A 22,392-nucleotide genomic window follows, 5' to 3' on the forward strand; every position below is an offset into this window, starting at 1 on the left:
ACTAGTATCGTAGAATAGATGTCAGGCATCTGATCTACTCTGATGCACACTGCTCTAAGCCATAGTGTATCAAACGCAATGCATCATGTTTTCTATAGGAAAACCGCCCACGTGTCCATAGGTATAATTGACATTCTGCAATTTCCAAAACTGTGCTGATTTTTGGAAATCGCAGTGTCTGCACTGTGGTTTTTACCGCACGGTAGGCTTGGGATTTGCTAGAATCCCATCCACTTTGCCCTGACTGTAAAACACCACGATTTTTTTCCGTCGTGGGCAAATCATGGCTTTTACGTCCTGTGGGGACCCGGTCTAATGTGGGGGTTAAAGTCTGTGTGTCCTGTCTCCCGGTGTGGTGTGGTGTGGTCTTGCCATATAAAGTTGTGATCAGGCTGACCCTGATAAGTATAAGTTACACGATAGATGTATCTATCTATATCTCAAAAAAAAAAAAAAAAAGTGTGTGTGTGTGTATGTATATGTGTATATATATATATATATATATATATATATATATATATATGCGCATTTATTTATTTTTTTTGCATTGACTGCTGTAAGTAAACAAACCCAAAATGTACTATTTATGCATGCAAGTCAGCTATAGTATGGTTTCTCTGCTTAAATAGCAGCCGCTTAGCATTATGCCTATGTATCATTTCTCTCCATTATTGTAAACTTCATACTCTTTTATATATAATTTTGTTTTGGTTTTTTTTTTGGTCCCCCCCCCCCTTCAGTGCCTGATGCAGTATGTTCAGCTGGCAGTTCGTGAAGGCTTTGGTTCTCCAATTACTTGCCCAGACACAGTGTGTGCAAATCGGGGTTTTCTTCAGGAGGCAGAGGTACTGGCATCCTTTTTATATAAACGCCGGTTTTACTAAATCATTTCTGAGATGTTGTATTTACCACTAATATGTACCTGGCTTCAATCTCTCATTGCTTTGAAAGTCCTAAGCAATGGAGTTCTTGTTTCTCTCTTCACTTTGAGGAAAGGTTTCTGTTACATCAGGCTTGTGTGTTATTTCTAGTTACATCAAAATGTCCTAATCTTCCATATCCATGAACTTTTAAACTGCAAGCCACTGGTGTACTTAATAAATCCAGTGACCTGTATATTTAGGCTGGTTTGATGTGCTTGGTGTTTGTATGCTTCTGCAGAAATAAACAGTTTTAAAATTGTCCTCAGAAAATACTATTGGTAAATGCAAATTTTTGTGATTATATACGTGCACACATATAGTTATCTATCTATCAAATTCCAAATACAGAGCGGCACCAAAAAATAACCTGATTTGGCTGGTGGCTGCAAATCCTAAACATCTGGCATCTGATATGGTGTATTTGCACTTGATATGCAGCTTCACTTTTTTTTTTTTTTTTTTTTGGGGGGGGGGGGGGAGTGGTAGATAGATACATATTTAGCTGGAGGGCCTGCCTTCACACAGGTATATTTCAGTTTGTTTGTTTAGTGGCCCCATAAAAAATAGCCCTGTTTTGCACTGGTCTATTTTGTATGTTGTTTGCGTCATGTGTATCTCAGTTTGGATATCGGTGAAAAAGCTGCGATCGGTTGTTATGGATACCTGGAGTGAAGCTGTGTGAATATGACCTTGTGTAATGTTATGAATAGCGCTCTGCCCCTTTAAAGCTGACCTACAGAAGTAAGAAAAATAGCTGGGTTGTTATGGAAGCCAGGAATAAAGCTCTGTGTGCTGAGCTGTGTATCTAATCCCCTGATATGAGATGGTGTATGCTGGCCTGTGTATCTAATCCTCTGATGTGTGTATCTGTTTGGATATCAGTTATGGAAACTTGGAGTAATGCTGTATGCATGTGGAGTGACCTGTGTATGGCAGTTGGAATATGAGTGAAAGACTTGCAGGTTTGTATAGGCCAATGCAGGTCATTTTTTTGGGAATACCGTGTCTCAGGAACGGTACGTCCAAGAGAGTTGAGGCCCAGTCTGGAATCTTCCCAGACACCCAATGTATCTTTATGCCAAATTTGATGAATATCGGTCCAGTAGTTAGGCTGCACATAAGTATAGAAGTGTGTCTGTGATATATATATATATATATATATATATATATATATATATATATATATATATATATATATATATATATATATATATATATATGGGATATCTCTGAATATACAGTACATACACGCTACATTCATATATTGTAGCATGCAGTGTGATTCTTGTCTTCAGATTTATGGAAACTTTAAGGAAATGATATATTGGTACGCCACACCATGTCTTCATCACAAATGGATCCCACAAAGCTAGTGTAATACATACGAAATATCATGTTGTAAACTCTGCTATGTGAAAACTTTCTTTTGATCATCCCTTTAGGATTAGCAAAGCAAAGACTCTTATGTAGGATCATTCTAGTGTATAAAACATGTCTTAGCACAGCATATCCCCTATGATTATTGTATACACATCTTTGGCTCAGCAGGAACATACGTACAAGTGTTTTGATTAAAGACAAATCTTTCATCTTGTTTGTGTAGTAAAGTTCATAAGGAAGAAACCAAAGGATGATGATTTGTGTTTGAAAGTCATTTTTATTTGCACTTTACATGCTAATAAATGTATTGCTGCATACTGTATGTACAAAAACTGAAGTATTCCATATGGCATTCAGGCTAGGACTACATGGTGTCATAAGTCATGTGGCAGCAAGTCGAACACGTCAGCTGTCACAAAAAATGTGTGTGATTTGTCTGTCATGTGACTTATGCTGTGATTTGGGGGACTATTTTGGATTTACAGTGCCTATTGGACAGTAAAACATGTAAGTAAGCAGCACATTGCTTATACTAAGGTTTATGTTGGCAAAGTCTCATGTCACCTGCAAACAAAAATCCAGCAGGTTTGTGTCAGTCACGTAATGTTATGTATCTGTGTGGTGCTACAAACTTCATGTCATTAAGCTGCCATGTACACTCTCTACCAGAAAGTATTTGGACACCCATGCAAATGAAGAGATCTGTGGCTGTGATGTATGTCATGCCTTCCGCCATTACATATTGTGTAAAACAGCTTTGCATTAGTCACATGCCATGAAGTGCAGAGTTGGCTGATTTTAAGAGTGGGGTAATTGTGGGTACCACAGAAATGGTCGATCCTTAAAGGACATAGCAAGCGAACTAAATTACCCACATTCGACAGTGGCCTATGTGATTGAGCGGTGATTGTCGGCATATGCCCCGAGTCAGCATGACCCCCGAAACTGCAGCCGTCCAAAATCGGTGAAAGAACTTGCCTGTCTTCTCCAAGCTGAATGGAATAAAATGCCACTAGCCGTCATACAAGGACTTGTGGAAAGCATGCCCCGGAGGGTTGAGATTGTAATTGCTGCTTGTGGAGACTCTACCTACTATTCAATATGAATAAGTGTTTTCTATTCTACTAAGAGTGTCCAAATACTTATTGGTAGCCAGTGTAGCCCTATCCTAAGTACCTCGAGATCATCTTGAAACGCTGTTCTATATATTTTCTCAGGCTGAGTATGGAGTTTCTTTAGTCAGGAATTTGGTCAGTGTTCCGCCTCAAAATCGGCCTCCAAAAAAAAGCCTCCTTTGGGCCCCTTCGCACGGCGTAAGCGCGCGGCTCATTTAGACCCGTACACGCGAGCGCTTCAAAACACATCCCATTCACTTCAATGGGAGCGTGCATAAAGCTGGCTTCACGCGCGCTCCCATTGAAGTGAATGGGATGTGTTTTGAAGCACTTGCGTGTACGGGTCTAAATGAGCGGCGCGCTTATGCCGTGTGTAGGGGCCCAAAGGAGGTTTTTTTTTTTTTTTTTTTTTTTTTTTTTTTTAAAGGCGGATTCATGACCAAATTCCTTACCAAAAAACTGTGTGCTCTCGGCCTCAGAAGACAAGGAGCATTCAGTTGCTAAAGACATCAAAGACATACTGATAGGGAATTTAGATTGTGAGCCCTATATGGGACAGTGACTGTCAATGTCTGTAAAGCCCTGCGGAATATGATGGTGCTATATAAGTAAGCATAATAAATAAATAAATAAGAAGAGTTCTTTATAAGGCTTCATGCACATGAGTGTGTTTTTCAAGGCTAGCACACTGATCCATTTTATTCTATGACTTCATACACTGAGTGACATGGACTCACTGAAGTATATTAATGGACCCATGAAGGCAGCAGGATGGCACATGCTGTCTGTGTTGTTCAACCATAGAACAGCCTAAGAGCTGTAAATCTGTGGAACAACCTACCGTGGAGCTGCTCACTTTTCATGTTATGTTTTATGAAGTAATATCAATTTCCTAGAACAAAATGACACAATGGCTATATACATTGTAACAATTGGGGGTAGTAAAACATCAAAGATGGCACTTCCTGGACTTAACAGAGATGTTGGTGGTGCTGGGTGCCAAATAAACAGCATAGCAGGTAATGGCAGTCCAAAAGACATGGCTTTATTCAGCTTGTAAATGGTTACGGGAACAAAAATAACAATACAGCCTAACCCACACACAGGGCAATACCTCACTTCTTGAACCCTGACTAACTCCTGAGGGCAAGATACTTTACTCCTTAGCAGTCTGGGTCACACTTATCTTAACCAAGTCTCTTTCTAGATTCCAGTCCTCTTGGAACAGACCTCCTGTCTGTCTCGAATTGCTCCACAGTCCACCTGCTCCTGCAAGTCACCAGCAGTACTCTCCTGCTGCATGCACTCTCTCTGGAGTGGGGCCCCAGTGTATGGGTGTGGTCAAGGTCCTTTTCAACCCTATTTTTTGGGTCCAGCACCCTCTAGGTTCACACACTTACAACTTGTATAAATTTCCTGTTTGACTGCCATATGCGGTCAAGAGGGGATTTTTTTTTTTTTTTTTTTTTTTTCCCTCAGTATGCTGTGATGGAAATCTGATGACAGATAATTTGTGCAAAACAAATCTTCATCATGTGTTGTGATGTCTTCTGCAACTTTTATCCTGCTGCAGAAGAATAGACTCTTTTCATACTACTAAGTGCTCCTGTAAGTGATGTTGGACTTTACTCTTATTTTTTTTTTTTTTTTTTTTCTTTCTTAGATTGCTTGTTTAGTATCCATTGAACTGCTACATTTGTATCAACGGTTAAAACTTGAACGAGGTATGTCCTATTTAATTTCTAAAGTAAACATGCATTTGCTTGTTCAATAAAAAGTTGACTTAGTGAATTACTCTGAAGGAGATTTATCAAATCTTGGGCAAAGGAAAAGTGACAATCAAGAGAAACCAATTTCCAGTTCTTACTTTTTAAAAGCTATTAACTATTTAGTGATAAGGCTTGTTTGGGCCTTTAAAGGGGTTGTCAGAGAGAGACAATCTATGTTGACTTTATAGAGCTTGCCTTGTTAGAGGTGATGAAAAAAAATTAAATAGGTGGCTCTCCACTGATACGGATGCATCATTTTCTGTCTAGATTCGATGATTCTTGAGCTCCAGCCCATCTGACAGTAGATGGCCTAATCAGTACATTGGGTGCTGAAATTAACTCTCCTCCCACCCAAGTCATATGTCCGTGTCCACCAACACACTATCTCGAATGAAACTGTCATGTGAATGAGGGGTAAGGGCCCCTTCACATGTCATAAGCGCGCCGCTCATTTAGACACGTATACATTTGTCCGAGCGTGGCGCTTCAAAACGGAGCCCATTGATTTCAATGGGAAGCGCGTGTATATGCCGATTATACGTGCCCTTCCCATTGAAATCAATGGGCTCTGTTTTGAAGTGCTGCGCTCGGATACGTGTGTAAATGAGCGGCGCGCTTACGCCGTGTGAAGGAGCCCTTACAGTGCTGATTCCTTGAAAACCACGGGGGGCTAAAAAAAAAATCCCAATTTTGTTGGAGCCTTACTGATTGAAGGATGCAAAAAGTTGAAACTTGTGGAGCTGGTGAAAGGTCCTCTTTAAGTATCAAGCACCATCCATATGCACACTTTTTAAAGAAGCACTGCATCAAAAAAGAAACCCTACTCTTTTTATTTTATTTTTATTTTTTTCCCCCATCCCTGCACCGATCATCTGATTGTGGGTGGGTTCCCCCCCCCCCTTCGGCTTCTTCCATTTCCCCAGCATACTTATACCTTCAGTCCAGTTACTGTTCAGCTCCTGATCAGAAATCCTCATATGGGCAGCTCTACACTGCAGTTTATCTACTTACTATGGACCGTGTAATTATTCTCTATATTCTCTCGAAATAACCTTAGACTATATGTATATAATATGCAAATCTATTCTCCAGGATGTAATTAGGAGAACAGTGCACTCTGTATGCAGTGCTCTAGAGGGCAGCATCCTTAATATCATGCATGACTCAGTTAAAAAGTCTTTTTAATCATGATGTGGAGTTAATTGCCAAATTAGTATTTCTATCCCAAAAGGAACAGATTCCCAACTGTAGACAGCGCTGTTTCGGCCTATTGGGCCATCCTCAGCATAGCGTAGGGATACTGATTTGGCAGAGTGAGAGACTATAAACCAGGGTCAGGGGATAATCGTACACATCAGGGAGAGTGTTTGCCTACATAGGCAGTACGGAGACTTACAAGTCATTCCTGCTCCGCTAGGGATTCTGGGTAAAAAAAATATGCAAATCTATTCTCCAGGATGAAATTAGGAGAACAGTGCACTCTGTACACAGCCCTCTAGAGGGCAGCATCCTTAACATCATGCTATGCTGAGGATGGCCCAATAGGCCGAAACAGCGCTGTCCATAGCTGGGAATCTGTTCCTTTTGGGATAAAAATACTAATTTGGCAATTAAATCCACATCATGATTAAAAAGACTTTTTAACGGAGTCATGCATGATGTTAAGGATGCTGCCCTCTAGAGGTCGGTGTACAGAGTGCGCTGTTCTCCTAATTACATCCTGGAGAATAGATTTCCATATTTTTTTACCCAGAATCCCTAGCGGAGCAGGAATTACTTGTCTCTGTGCTGCCTATGTAGGCAAACACTCTCCCTGATGTGTACAATTATCCCCTGACCCTATATGTATATAGTTAGGGAGGCTATGCTGTGATCTCCTTATGCATAGCAGTGTGGCAGGAATTCTCTTCTCATCAGTAGTTGTGGACAGACCTTTGTCTTCGCCTGTGTAGTACAATGGACCTTCCTCGCTGCATTAATTGTGTGAAGAGAGAACAGGCCCCCCCTTCACTCATTGTGTTCCTGTCTTAAAGCCTGATGTATCTAGGGTCGGACCTTCTTTTATAACAGGGAGTGAACAGCAAATTGGCTAAAATGGAGACTTCTAGTGGCAGGAACTTTGGAGACGTTTTTCAGGTAGAACATTGGTATACCTTTACATAAAGTGCATTGAATATTTGTCCAGAATCACATGCTCTATTAAATGAGACTAAGTTGTCTGAAAGGTTAGTGAGCACTTAAAAAAACAGCCTCCAAGTATATTCAACTATTACTGTAATAGCTTAAATTTGGCATTTATAGCTTTAAAATCTAATGCAAATTTAGTCAATTGTTGCATAGGAGGTGAGCCTTCAGCTCCCTGCAGCATTGGTCTTGCTGCTCACTTGGGATGGGTGATGATGGATGAACTCTGACTGCTGCAAGAGGGATATGGTGGGGCAGAATACTAAATGCCCCCTCATGCTTGCACTAACCTTATCGTTTACAGGAGACTTCAAAGTTTTTCTCCAAAACATACAAAAATAACATACGTAACAAATGTAGTGGTTATCACTGTAGTGTGCTAGTTGAAAACGCTTATGGGAGGTGGCAGACGCCTTAATTAGATAGTCTTGAGATATAGGTGAATTACAGTTTCACAATATATGGTACAAATATCTTTTCTGACTATTTATTCTATTTCAGAAGTTCACCTTGACCCTTGCCGGACGTGGTGCCCTACTGCAGACTGCCAAACAGTATGCCAAGTTGAGCTGGGTGACTCTACTTTACCTGTATCAGTGGACTGCCATGTTTGCCATATTACATTTTGTTCTGCCTGCAAAAGGGCCTGGCACCCAGAGCACTTGTGTCAAGAAAAGCAGCCTGTGGCTGTACAACCTGAAAAGGGGTAATTTTATTTTAACTGGCAATATTGTGATGAAGAAATAATGGTAAATTATTATTGTTTTCTGCCCTGGTACACAGTCATGCTTACTGCTTCATAAAGGACCAGGAGTGGTTAGTAGAAACTCTGCTCTCTTATTAACCACCCACCAAACGCCCACACTTCTATTTAGTCATGTTATTTCAAACTGTTTGGCAACCTTAGATATTGTCAGGTTTATCTTCTAAACAAAATGTATTTTTCTATTTTTGAAACAAACTTGACTGTTGGAAAAGCGGACAAAAAATTCTGTTTAACCTATTCAGCCTACTGGATTATTAGAACATAACACACAGGCGTTAGACAGCATATAACTTCCTTGTAAATACTTCCACTTTAGAGTCTTCTTTAGTATGTGCTCACACATGTAATTGGATTCAAAACTGTGCTGTTGGTACTAATACATACACAGATGCGCCAATTTATTAAGACTAATGTTTTCTATACCAGGTTTAATCAGTTTCCCCACTGGCACAAGATGCGCAAAATTAATAGGCTCCGGCATTCTCAGCACTGATTGAGCTTTATTATATGCCGGTCCTCTGGAGCCCTGATGATTATAGTTGTAGAGTGCAGCTGGATAGGCCAGAAACCACGTTCCTCTGCATCCCTTGCAGGAGTACAGTGGAGTCTGTGATGACAAAGCCAGAGCTGCAGCATTGGAGGCAGTTGCAGAGGCTTCAGGCACTCCATTGTGCTCTGCAGAGGTATTTATCAGGACTACAATCAATTATCTTGTTTATTATTAGTTATAAAGCTTAACCACTGGTAAGCTTTGTTCTCCCCTGCTGAACCCCTTTTGCTAACACTTCATCCAGTATTATACCCCATTTTAGACTCCCATGAACAATTATTATACTCTGGGGTCAGAGTATAATAATTGGAGACCCAAGGGGAGGATACAAACATAAAAAAAAAAAAAAACAACCCACTGTTACTTACCTATCCCTAGCTTCGCTGCACTCCCCTCTGATGGCAGCCATCTTCAATGACGTCCAGAACATCACGTGACCTGGGGGGGTCTGTGTCTCAGTGCATAAGGACGTAGGCCCTGGTCATGTGGCGTCAGGGACAGCACACAAGTAGGCCCCAAGCGTGCCAGGAGAGGTAAATAACACAATTATATAACCTCCCTTTTTTTTTTTTTCTTTTTTTTATATATGTTCTCTTACGTCTCCTGGGCCTCTGATTCTGAAAAGACCCCCCCCCCCCCCCCCCCCCCCAAGTATAATGTTTGTGGGGCCCGTGGTGTCACTTACTGATCCCGTCCCCTGCCAGGATTGGTAAGGAAATGGGGCCCGGTACCAGCTGGAGTTACTCCTATTTAAAAGAAAAAAAAAAGTAGCAACTGTCGCTGGGCCCACTAATGTCCCAGGCCCTGTGGCAGCTGCTACCCTGATAGTTACTCACCTGACCCCACTATCTTATTCAACAAGCTGCAATTAGCTGATCTGATTGTTCTGTAGGAAAGAGCAGGGAGTGAGTCACATAACTATAATTTATATTGCGCCAACATATTCTGCAGCACTGTACAATTTGTAGGGTACAAGTATAGACAAAAAGATACATTACAAAAAAGTAGTCACTTCACACAATGGGACTGAGCTCTGCTCGCAAAAGCTCACAATCTATAAAGTAGAGGGGGTGACACGAGGTAGCAGAAGCTGCATCAGAGGTAGCATTGCTTATACAGTAGTCAGACAATTTTGTAATAGAATACTGTCATTACACAAACATAAACCTGTATGAGCAGTCACCAGATGCAGATGCGGGCGCTGATGACTTGCATCATTGCGGCGATGCAGAGGTTACACTCTGTAGTCAGTGTATGTTGCTGGTGAAACTTTCTCTCCTCCGGATGTAGCGGATGTCCCCTTGTCACGGTCACTGGCCTAGGAGTAACAAGATCATTAGAAAGTTCTTTGTATTGTCCCTTGATGTATTTGTACATTACTATTAGATCTCCCCGTAGATGTCTTTTCTCTAAACTGAATAACCCTAAGTTTGTTAATCTATCGTTGTACTCCAGTCCACCCATTCCCCTAATCATTTTGGTTGCCCATCTTTGCATTTTCTGAAGTTCACTTATGTCTTTCTTGTATATTGGGGCCCAAAATTGCACACACTATTCTAAGTGTAGCCGTACCAGTGATTTGTATAAAAGCATAAATATGTTCTTGTCATGAGAATCTAGACCTCTTTTGATGCATCCCATAATTTTATTTGCCTTGGCAGCAGCTGCCTGGCACTTGTCACTAAAGGTAAGCTTTCTGTCCACCAAAATCCCTAAGTCTCTTTCATTGGCAATCTTACTCAGTAATTTATTAAGTACATAACCATACATTTTATGTCAACCTAAATGCATAACCTTACATTAAACTTCATTTGCCAAGTCTCCGCCCATGCTTCCAGTTTCCTTAGATCCCCCTGTAATATTCTACTATCCTCCTCATTATTAATTACCTTACAAAGCTTAGTATCATCTGCAAATATGGACACCCTGCTTTGTAAACCCTCTACCAGATCATTAATAAAGATATTAAACAAGAGAGGACCCAATACTGACCCCTGTGAGACCCCACTGGTGACTGTGACCCAGTCCGAATATTTACCATTAACAAGTACTCTGTTTCCTATCAGTGAGCCAGTTGCAAACCCAAATGCATATGTTTTCCCCCAGTCCCAACATTCTCATTTTGCATACCAACAGTTTATGTGGAACAGTATCAAAAGCCTTTGAAAAGTCGAGGTACACCACGTCTACTGCATTACCCATGTCCGGATACAACACGTCTACTGCATTACCCATGTCCGGATACACCACGTCTACTGCATTACCCATGTCCGGATACACCACGTCTACTGCATTACCCATGTCCGGATACAACACGTCTACTGCATTACCTATGTCCAGTCTTGAACTGACCTCTTCATAGAAGCTGATCAGATTAGTCTGACAGGACCGATTCCTCATAAACCCATGCTGATTGAGATTAGATTATTTACATTGAGATACTCCATGATAGCATCTCGTAGAAAGCCCTCAAATATCTTTCCCACCACAGAAGTCATACTTACTGGCCTATAGTTTCCAGGATCAATTTTACACCCCTATTTGAAAATTGGCACCACATTTCCTATGCACCAATCCTGTGGAGCAGGCCGTAGTTACTGAATCCTTAAATATTACATATTTAATTCCCTCAGAACTGAAGGGTGTATGCCATATGGACCTGGCGACTTCTCTTTTAGTGTTTTGAAGGTGGTGCCGCACTTCTTCCTGGGTAGGTGACATTTAATTGAGAGTTTAAACTTACCCCTAATGACTGTTTCTGCTGAATTTTAGATGGTTGTCACACAATTATAATTGAGTTAATGACAGCTCAGCGTCCCTGACTGTATACTTATGATCTCTTGGATTATTTAAGAAACTAGAGAGGAAACCATAATCCCTTGTCTGCAGTGTATACACGTCATGTGATGCTGTATTGTAGCATCATGGGATTGATGGCAAAGCTCGGAAAAATTATAACAAGGTGTGCAGTTCAGGGTGCAGGCATGAAAAGTTGTGTTTTCACTGGTTGTGACTTAAAATTGGTTGCCCTTTTTTGTGGCCACGTTGAGTAGTGACAGGAAGGCTCAATTATTCTCAGAACTCTGAAAGAAGAGAATGGAGAGAGCCATGCATGCATGACCACCTCTCCACTCACTGTGGCAATCTCCAGATGGATACATCCCTTTAGTCTAAGGCCCCATATAATGAACCACATCAGAAACTGTATTTTTCTTTGCCTATTAAACCATTAACTGCCTTTTTATTTGGGTAATGAATAATATGGGAATTGCACCATGAAAATAACTTTGTGCACAAGGCAATGTATGCATGTGATCAGTTTAGGTTTCCTATCATGGGTGACATCCTGCTGGAGCACATGAATGTGTCTGGTCTGTATTCCTCAATGACAGATGGCGTTCGTAGGCGGGTTAAAGTACCTTATCCCCAATTGTGGATCATGGCAGTTAATGGGTTAAATCTGGAGGGAAAACACTTGCGACTCCGCAGGTAAAACTGACATGTAACAGTTATCAAAAAAAGCTTTCCTACAGCTTTTTTTGTCATGTGGGTATGTGATTAGAACCTCATTCATTTTGCTGGTACTGTAACAGTGTTTACTTTTTTCTAATCTATTTGCAAAAAATTGTTTCAAAAGTCCAAAAGCACGACAAAATTTGGAATAACCAGATCTCTCTCCTCCTGCTGCAGCCTGGATGACTTTACTGCATTCTGTAGTCTGGCAGCCCATTTGCAACGTAGGTCACCATAAAATGTGTGTAGTACGGAAGGTAGAGCAGGTATGGAAATGTGGGTACTGCTGCAGCATTCCATTCCACTGAAAATATTTGTTGCCGCCTGTTTTGCTGCTACCATGAACTAACAAAAGATTTCTTGGAACATTCTAGAGCACTGTTTGTTTGTTTTTATTTTTTTGTAGTACAAAGTGTTTAGTACAACCAACCAGTAATTAATATGTACATACACAACCTGTCTTTCTGGTTCTGGACAATAGCATCATATTTATCCAGTCAAAGCAATTCTCCTACATTCTTTAATGACTTTTTACATTTATACAAGTTTTCTAAACCCAAATATGCATAATATAACTCCTATTGACTAGGCCTTTAAAGGTCTTAATGACTAGACACATTAGTTACACTGCTTTTGTTACATAATAGGTCTCCCATGAGCCCTTTAGATGTATACAATTATAACTGGAGCATTCATAAGAGTTAAAAACCTGCTCCATTCGTGTATAGCCAGTGAACCACCGTATTTATTACACTCCAGAGCCTAAACATTACTGATTCTGTATATAAAATTGTATACGGATTATTGCAATGATCAAGCTGGATATAACTTGTAAATAAACATCTCCGTGATTTACACATGACTTTGGAGTACCATGATCTTTCTGTTCTATAGTATTGAGGATTGAAGAATCCTATCGCAGGCACCAGCAATCATGGGGAACCGCTAGTGTTTCTCTACTAAAATCTAGTGAAAAGTTTTAGGTTTCATCCCATTTCAATCTTGGGTCTCCAACTAGGTACCTTCCTTTTTGCAGTAAGGAGAGAATCTCTAACAGAGTGGATCTCATTCTGGCAGACGTGTCTATGTATTAAACAGGTTCTGTCACCAGAGTGAAGCATATAAAACCAGCAATGCAGTTAGATAGGTCCAGCTCACATGAATGTAACACATTGTTTACCATGAAAATTTGCTGCTCCTCTGCAAAGACATTCATTTATTTCACAGTATGCAAAAGAACAATCTGTAGCACTGAGGACAGGTCCCTTGCTCCAATCTGCTATGCCCCACACTGTCCATGAACACACTACTTCCCCTCTCCATTCTTTGAGAGACAGGCCCAGGGAGCCAAGCTGAAACCTTGCATGGTCCTGTCACTCAAAGAAGGAAGAGGTAAAAAGGAAGGAAGACTCTCTTGGTGCCCCAGACTGCTCATGTGTCTATTCTGGGAAAAAAAAAAGAAAATCTTGGCGATTAAGGCATGACTTTTCATTGGGAACAAAGTTTTACATTCAGGTGAGCCTGACCAATAGAACTGTGTTGCTGGTTTCATATGCTTCACCCTGGTGACTTTCCCTTTATAAATGGTTGGCCACTTATTAGAAAAGCGTGCAGAGAAGTAGCTTTGGGTACAATCCCATGGTTGTCATGATGTGGCGTGGCCAAAGTATTCCAATAATTTTTTGCCAAATTGTGTTTCTTCAGTCTGTAACTAAACTTTCTAACAACGTGATTTTCTGGCAGCTTTTATGAGGAAAAAAATAATTGTAATCTGCTTTAACACATTTTTTCCTGTGTGTGGGTCCCCCCCCCCCCCCCTCCTGTGTTCTTTCTAGGGCTATCATATAGAATATTTATACTCTGCTGCAAGTGCTCCCAATCTCAACTTTTGGACGTACTTACATTTTTCTTTAGTTTGTAATGAATCAATAGAATACTGTGATAATTCTTGACTGTCCACTTTCCATCCACACCATGGCAGTGACTTGAAATGAAAGACTACTGTTCAATATCTCGGTGTATTTTAAGTGTACCAAAAAGACTTTCACAAATTGCAAACTCCCCATTCCCCCCCCCAAAAAAAAATAATAAAATAAAATAAATAAATTGATTGAATATTGTATGCTTGCTTATCAGACTTTTTTTTTTTTTTTTTTTTTTCCCAGAGCCCTTGTAAAAGCAGGTGTAGATGCTTGTATCAAGCAGTGTCCTGTTTGTCATATTTATATTGAGAGGAATGAAGGCTGTGCACAAATGATGTGCAAAAACTGCAAACACACATTCTGTTGGTACTGCTTGCAAAACCTTGATGTAAGTCTACTTTCATTACTATTTTCTATTATCAATTTGTAATGTTATGCTAAGTTATTGTATATACAACACAATACATTATCCATGGTCCATACAACTCTCTTGTAGGAAAGTTGATGAGAGCAAAATTAGTACCTAGATTTCCAATTAACCTCACAACCTCACATTACAATATGCATTGCCCTGTATACACAGCAGCTGCCAGTCAATGATGAGAGTTGTGGGGGGAGGCAGCGGTAGCAGACACCACATGAACACTGTGAACTCATAACTACATGTCTGATGTATTTTCTTTTAGTGGCTTTTCAGAAACCAGAAAAATCTATTATGGATCACTGTAGACCTGACATTGTGCTGACATATTTTGCCCTTAATGCATACTTTAAACTTTCGAAGCAATTTTTTTTTCTTCAACCCCCCCCCCCTTTTTTTTTCTGTTGCCAGCAGTAGTCATGGCCAAAAGTTTTGAGAATGACCCAAATCTTCTATTTTCACATGATCTGCTGCCCTCTGGTTTTTATGTGTTTGTCAGATGTTTTTATCACATACAGAAATATAATTGCAATCATATTATGAGTAACAAAAGCTTATATTGACAGTTAGAATGAGTTAATGAAACAAGTCAATATTTGCAGTGTTGACCCTTCTTCAGGACCTCTGCAATTCTCCCTGGCATGCTCTCAATCAACTTCTTGACCAAATCCTGACTGATAGCAGTCCATTCTTGCACAATCAATGCTTGCATTTTGTCAGAATTTGGAGGTTTTTGTTTGTCCACCTGTCTCTTGATGATTGACCACAAGTTCTCAATGGGATTAAGATCTGGGGAGTTTCCAGGCCATGGACCCAAAATCTCTGTTTTGTTCCCTGAGCCATTTAGTTATCACCTTTTGCTTTATGGCAAGGTGCTCCATCATGCTGGAAAAGGCATTGTTGATGGCCAAACTGCTCTTGGACGGTTGGGAGAAGTTGATCTTGGAGGACATTCTGGTACCATTCTTTCATGGCTGTGTTTTTAGGCAAGACTGTGAGAGCGCCCATTCCCTTGGCTGAGAAGCAACCCCACACATGACTGGTTTCAGGATGCTTTACAGCTGGCATGAGACAAGACTGGTGGTAGCGCTCACCTCGTCTTCTCCGTATAAGCTGTTTTCCAGATGTCCCAAACAATCAAAGGGGAGTCATCAGAGAAAACGACTTTACCCCAGTCCTCAGCAGTCCACTCCCTGTACCTTTTGCAAAATATCAGTCTGTCCCTGATGTTTTTTTTCTGGAGAGAAGTGGCTTCTTTGCTGCCCTCCTTGAGACCAGGCCTTGCTCCAAGAGTCTCCGCCTCACAATGCGTGCAGATGCACTCACACCTGCCTGCTGCCATTCCTGAGCAAGCTCTGCACTGCTGGTAGCCCGATCCCGCAGCTGAAACACTGTTAAGAGACGGTCCTGGCGCTTGCTGGTCTTTCTTGGGCGCCCTGGAGCCTTTTTGCCAACAATGGAATCTTTCTCCTTGAAGTTCTTGATGATGCGATAGATTGTTGACTGAGGTGCAATCTTTCTAGCTGCAATACTCTTCCCTGTTAGGCCATTTTTGTGCAGTGCAATGATGACTGCACGTGTTTCTTTAGAGATAACCATGGTTGAGAAGAGAAACAATGATGCCAAGCACCAGCCTCCTTTTTAAAGTATAGAACACGCATAGCACAAGGGAGTTTCAGAGTTACTTAAATGCATATAAATGGATACCTCCCACCAGTAACCCCAATTATAAGAAGCATACTTCAACCAGAAAAATGCATATAGACAAACGATTCAGGATATAAATAATCCCAAAAAAAGGTATGAAGTATTCAACATACACAAAAAGTGTTATAAAATGACATACTTTATTATCATTAATAAAAAGTTATATACACATATAAAGACACAGAACACCAATAATTCAAACGAAAAGGACAACCCACAGATACGGGTGTAACACTGTCAGACCACTGGAGTAGACATACACAATGACACTAAGAAACTATCTGTTACCCACATGGCAAAATGGGCACACATACATATCTAGGTGTACATCATCTCCCTCCTAAAGTATGTAAGTATATGCAGTATAAGGGAGGAGAGAAAAAATATATACTCACAGAAAAAATATATACCAGGGGGTAGGGGAGACCCAGTAAATCATGCAAAGTAAATGCTATACATGTTCATCCATACCCTTACATGGCATATCTGAATAAACTCAATAGTAAAGAGACATGAAAAGTTAATCCTCAACATAGATTGGCAGAAAGCCCAACAGACATGCCTGAGGGGAAGAACATAAATCCCTTACCCATAATAAAGTGATCCGCAGGAGCCCGTAGCTGTGGGGAGTCCTAGCCCACAGGACTCCCCACAGCTACGGGCTCCTGCGGATCACTTTATTATGGGTAAGGGATTTATGTTCTTCCCCTCAGGCATGTCTGTTGGGCTTTCTGCCAATCTATGTTGAGGATTAACTTTTCATGTCTCTTTACTATTGAGTTTATTCAGATATGCCATGTAAGGGTATGGATGAACATGTATAGCATTTACTTTGCATGATTTACTGGGTCTCCCCTACCCCCTGGTATATATTTTTTCTGTGAGTATATATTTTTTCTCTCCTCCCTTATACTGCATATACTTACATACTTTAGGAGGGAGATGATGTACACCTAGATATGTATGTGTGCCCATTTTGCCATGTGGGTAACAGATAGTTTCTTAGTGTCATTGTGTATGTCTACTCCAGTGGTCTGACAGTGTTACACCCGTATCTGTGGGTTGTCCTTTTCGTTTGAATTATTGGTGTTCTATGTGTCTTTATATGTGTATATAACTTTTTATTAATGATGATAAAGTATGTCATTTTATAACACTTTTTGTGTATGTTGAATACTTCATACCTTTTTTTGGGATTATTTATATCCTGAATCGTTTGTCTCTCCTTTTTAAAGTGTCCAGTGGTGTCATTCTTACTTAATCATGACAGATTGATCTGCAGCCCTGTCCTCATCAACACCCACACCTGTGTTAATGGAGCAATCACTGAAACTATGTTAGCTGGTCCTTTTAAGGCAGGGCTGCAATGATGTTGAAATGTGTTTTGGGGGATAAAGTTCATTTTCTAGGCAAATATGGACTTTGCAAGTAATTGCTGTTAAGCTGATCACTCTTTATAACATTCTGGAGTATATGCAAATTGCCATTAGAAAAACTGAAGCAGTAGACCTTTGTAAAAATTAATATGTGTATCACTCTCAACTTTTGGCCATGACTGTACATAGGAATGCTAATGACCGGTCATGCTGTATACAGGAAGAAGCTGAAGGGGGGGGGGGGGATCACTAAAAATAGCTGTATATAAGGCTTTGTTCCACCTAGAATAATGCTTTTGGTGACACATTAAAGCTGAGATTGTTAGGTTTGTCACAGCTAGAATTGCAGTCTGAGAATCTATATTTTGATATGACACCAGAACTGTTCTACATGGTATAATTCCTAACCTGCTTGAAGGAACCCCCCAACCTAAGGCTCCTTCTGTATGCATCATGATATGTCAGTGCTACAGTATACTGTACAGGAAGTAAAATCTTCAGCATAAACTAAGCCAGAGAAGGCAACAATGAAACACGGGACAGTAAGAAGGGCCAGGATGTGTTTTTCATGCCAGGATTTCACTGAAGGGCCACTTTTGTTAACATAGGACTATCTGCCTGAAAAGTAAATTTTGCCATATTGCAGGGTTATGTGCGTTTTAATAAAACCATAATTTTACAATTTCTGACCAAAAATGTCAGTTTGTGTACACAAGATCTATCACATGCTCATGCCTATTCTGAAAGCTGCTTGTTTCATTTATGATGTGCCCCTTTTTTATTTTATTCTTTTTAAATAAAATAGCAGCTGCACTCCATTACATGGACAGCTCAACACAATATTTCACATTTTATTGTCTGAACTTTAAATTCTTAAGTTCCTTTATGGGGAGGAAAAGGGAAATGCCACCTGGCTGGACAAGAAAACGCTTACAGGTCTCATAGCATGTGCGTGTGAAGTCTTTTTATAGTATCAGACTTTACAATGCAACAAGCATTTTTCTTACTGGATGGAAGTTTAAGTATTTCTTCCAATCAGAGTTGCCATACCATATGAGGAATGCATACCTGAAATATACTGTTCGCATTTGGAATACCCTGTCTTTTAATGTTTTTGATAAAATGTTGAGTATTAAGAAGCATCAGTGTCTTCACACGTTGCTTCTGTGAATGACTTTAGTATAGGGGTTGTCAGCCATACAGTTATTGAACAGCACTCGGAGTTTTCACATTTTTCTTCTGTGAATCTACTACTATGTTGGAGACAAAAGATATTTGGTGTGCCTGTGAATAACTATACTAAAGTCATATATCACAAGTCATAACACAGAAGTGCTGCCATGAAATGCTTCTGGACACATACGTTTACTGCTATTTAATGGCATTCAGCAGTACTTTCCCTTTTAGAGGCAATAAAAATACATGTACAGCTCTCAATTAGTGGTTAATGTCTGTGGCTAGGTGCACCATATGGTAGTACCCTTAGTGACACACGGGATGCAGCTATAGCTGTATTTCGCTCCCCAAAGTTCTAGGCCACTGGTACTTTCACGTTGATGTAAAGCTGTGTTCACATGATGGTTTTGTACAAAATTTTTTTTTTAAACTATACAGAGTCTTAAAGTGGACCTTTCATCAGATTGGGCACAGGCAGTTCCATATACTGCTGGAAAGCTGACAGTGCGCTGAATACTTTCTTTGGGAGGAAATGGATTAGGATGCAATTTAACAAGTCAATTAGACAGACTATATGATCTGGGCAATTCTCTTCAGGGTCCTGACTTTAGTGTGGATGTTACTTTGCATCAATATTGAGACAGGTAGAACACGTCAGACTAAATATGCCTCTTCATGGCAGCAGTGTTTAATAGCAGTGGAAATGAGAACTGAAAGGGTATAAGGTGTTGACTTGCATCTGTAATATGTGCTGGAAAGGGCAAATCCATGGAGCTCTGATAGAAAGGATCTGCTGTTCACGTTTTTCACGAGCTTTCATTCTAAACCCATAGGCATTAAAGGGATCCTATCATTGAAACAATATTTTTTTTTTTTCTGCCTACCACGTAGGAATTGCCTTTTATTTTGTTGGTGAAGCCTTTGCAGACTGTTATGAGAAGGCTTTCTACAAGAATTTGGAGTGTGTGTGTGGGAATTTTTGCCACACAGACGTGCACATATTTTCTGGAACAAAACATTACCTTCCCCAAACTGTTCCCACAAAGATGGAGTTCGGGGGATATTGTCACTCCTTAGGGAGAGACCACCATATAGGTGTGTGGAGATTTGTTAAGCCTTTAGCACTCCACTTTGCAAGGAACTATGGGAAGAATATGCAAATCCGCCTTCCATGATGTAATTAGGAAGACAGTTGCTGCCTCATTGTTGCAAACCAATAGAGGGCGCTCACTGGAATGTGCAAGCCTGTCTTAAGACAGGATTCCAGTGAAATAACCCAATAATGGCTGCTCCCTTTAGCTTCATGCCCGACCTTCCAAGAGGCCTTTGTTTAGCAATGACGCTGGGATTATTACCAGGTTATAGTCTCTCAATCGAGGACAGCTGTTTCGATCTGGTTGGATCTCATCAGCCCGATGTAGAGAGGACTATCACAAAGATGGAGGCATACAGTTGTCCAAAATGTTATCTTGGAATGCTGATGCATTAAGATTTCCCTCCTCTGGAAGGGGCTTGGTCATTCCTAGGTAATTAACTCATAGCACTATCCTTCTTTCCTCAGACTCTGCAGTCAGACCCTCCTTTCTATTAGACTGGCAAATAAAAAAAAATAACCCCAAAACAAAACCTTGATTCAAAACTCTGCAGAACAAGTTTCTATAGCTTCACTATTAAATGAAGTACTTTACAAATCTCTGAGGCCCAGTTCACATCTGCTTTGGGGACATTAATTTCCCGTATCTGCATAAAATATGTGAAGAGAAGTCATGCAAGCAGCACTTTTCTGTTCGCATTTTTAGTGCAAAAAACACACAGACCCCATTACAGTCTATGGGGTCTGTGGGTTTTCTTAGGTAACCGCTTTTATGCGAATAGGTTTCTGATGGGGTGGGGGGGGGGTAGTCCCCCAAGTGGACTCACCGAACAGAAACCCGAATGCAGATGTGAACCCGGCCTGATGCTTGGCTTAATGCTTGGTCATGTAAGGCTTGCATACAGCCCATGCCATGAAGCTCTCGGTGCAAATTTTTTGTGCTGACAATACCAGAGGAAGCTTGGAACTTTGCAATGAATTGGGCAGATTTATTCTGTAGTCTTAAAGTAATCTTTATAGTCTTGATCACATCTTTATACATGTAAAATTCTTCCACATAGTAACCTAAAAACTTATAAATTAAATACCAAACTGTACAGAAATAATTCAGACCTCACCCCAGTCATCAAAATTTAATCCAGACCCCTAAAACTCTAAAAATACCAGACCCTCAAATTGATCCATGCCAGACCTCATAATTAATCGTATGTGTAGATAGATATATAATCTCAGCTTTGTTTTACAATACCTGTAAAGTGAACAAGATCTTGGCTAATCCCATCCACATTTTGCAGGACAAAAATTCACAGTGGAAAGGCTGCGTTTATGAAAATTGCAAAATGAGATATATATATATATATATATATATATATATAATATATATATATATATATATATATATATATATATATATATATATATATATATATATATATATATATATATATATATATATATTCATTCCTATAGGTAGATATAATAGGGTAAGAAAATCTGCTGAGAGAAACACTACAGGAAAAAAGTGATAGGTTTACTCTGTGTGTTTTATGTGTGAACGTGTTCCCACACCAGAAACCTAAATGTATATAAACAATAGAAATTCAGGCCCCATGTTGGCTTCCATCATGCACTCTGATAATTACTGCTTTGTCCACGACTGTTCCAGCTAGGACCAGTTATGGGGTCCTGCGCTGAATATCATATGCTGATAATGATCTAGTGCAGTGGTGCCCAGAACAAGAGAGGACAGGAGAGCAAGGCGTAGTGTGACACAGACTGACAGAATTGGATGGTGGTTGGAATAACACTGCAAGATTTTTTTTATTTTTTCACAATTGGGGTGATCTGTAACACCCTGGGCCTCTCGTATAGGAACAAACAAAAAAAATGTATTGTGTACACTTTTTAGTGTATGAGGTATGAGAAGAAGGTCTCTCTCAGTGGATGCCAGGAACAGCTGATGAAAACAATGCCAACAGTGATTGTAGGTCTGTGCCTGGGTCACTAAAAGAGATATTGGCTGCATGGGAATTCTTATGTTCAGAAACTATGTACAATCTTTTAGAAGATCAGTAGTTTCTGCTTTCACCGGTTTACATAGCATTTGCTATTGATAATCATCAATATTATCATTATTTTAGACTCTTGACAACATAGTTGTACCTACATAAGATAATGACGGTCACCATTGTTAAATAACTCTGTTAGCCTTTGACATATATTTGTTTTTCAGAATGATATTTTTCTACGGCACTATGACAAAGGTCCTTGCAGAAACAAACTTGGACATTCGAGAGCATCAGTTATGTGGAATCGAACACAGGTATTTACAGAGTTAATTGATATGGTAATTCTATACTTTGTGCAGAAATCTGTACATATTTCCACAACTGCTAACATTTTAGGATGCCTTTATCCCAAAATAAAAAGTTAAATTTATTGATTGACTAAAACTTATCTACTACACTGTCCCTATTACAGGCACATTTTATGGATA

At 40.0% G+C, this 22,392-nt stretch overlaps 1 protein-coding gene across 2 annotated transcripts in view; it reads left to right on the forward strand.

Annotated features, from left to right (window-relative positions):
* Window positions 1-22,392, forward strand: part of RNF144B (ring finger protein 144B) — a 74,603-nt gene that overhangs the window by 50,958 nt on the left and 1,253 nt on the right. For both annotated transcript variants that reach the window (XM_075270961.1, XM_075270960.1), the window contains 5 exons: window positions 741-845; window positions 5,082-5,142; window positions 7,873-8,077; window positions 14,366-14,510; window positions 22,129-22,218. In XM_075270961.1, coding sequence (XP_075127062.1) covers window positions 741-845; window positions 5,082-5,142; window positions 7,873-8,077; window positions 14,366-14,510; window positions 22,129-22,218 — 606 coding nt within the window. The remainder of the gene's footprint in view (window positions 1-740; window positions 846-5,081; window positions 5,143-7,872; window positions 8,078-14,365; window positions 14,511-22,128; window positions 22,219-22,392) is intronic.

The sequence above is a fragment of the Leptodactylus fuscus genome, chromosome 4, assembly GCF_031893055.1.
Source record: "Leptodactylus fuscus isolate aLepFus1 chromosome 4, aLepFus1.hap2, whole genome shotgun sequence".
Classification (NCBI taxonomy): domain Eukaryota; kingdom Metazoa; phylum Chordata; class Amphibia; order Anura; family Leptodactylidae; genus Leptodactylus; species Leptodactylus fuscus.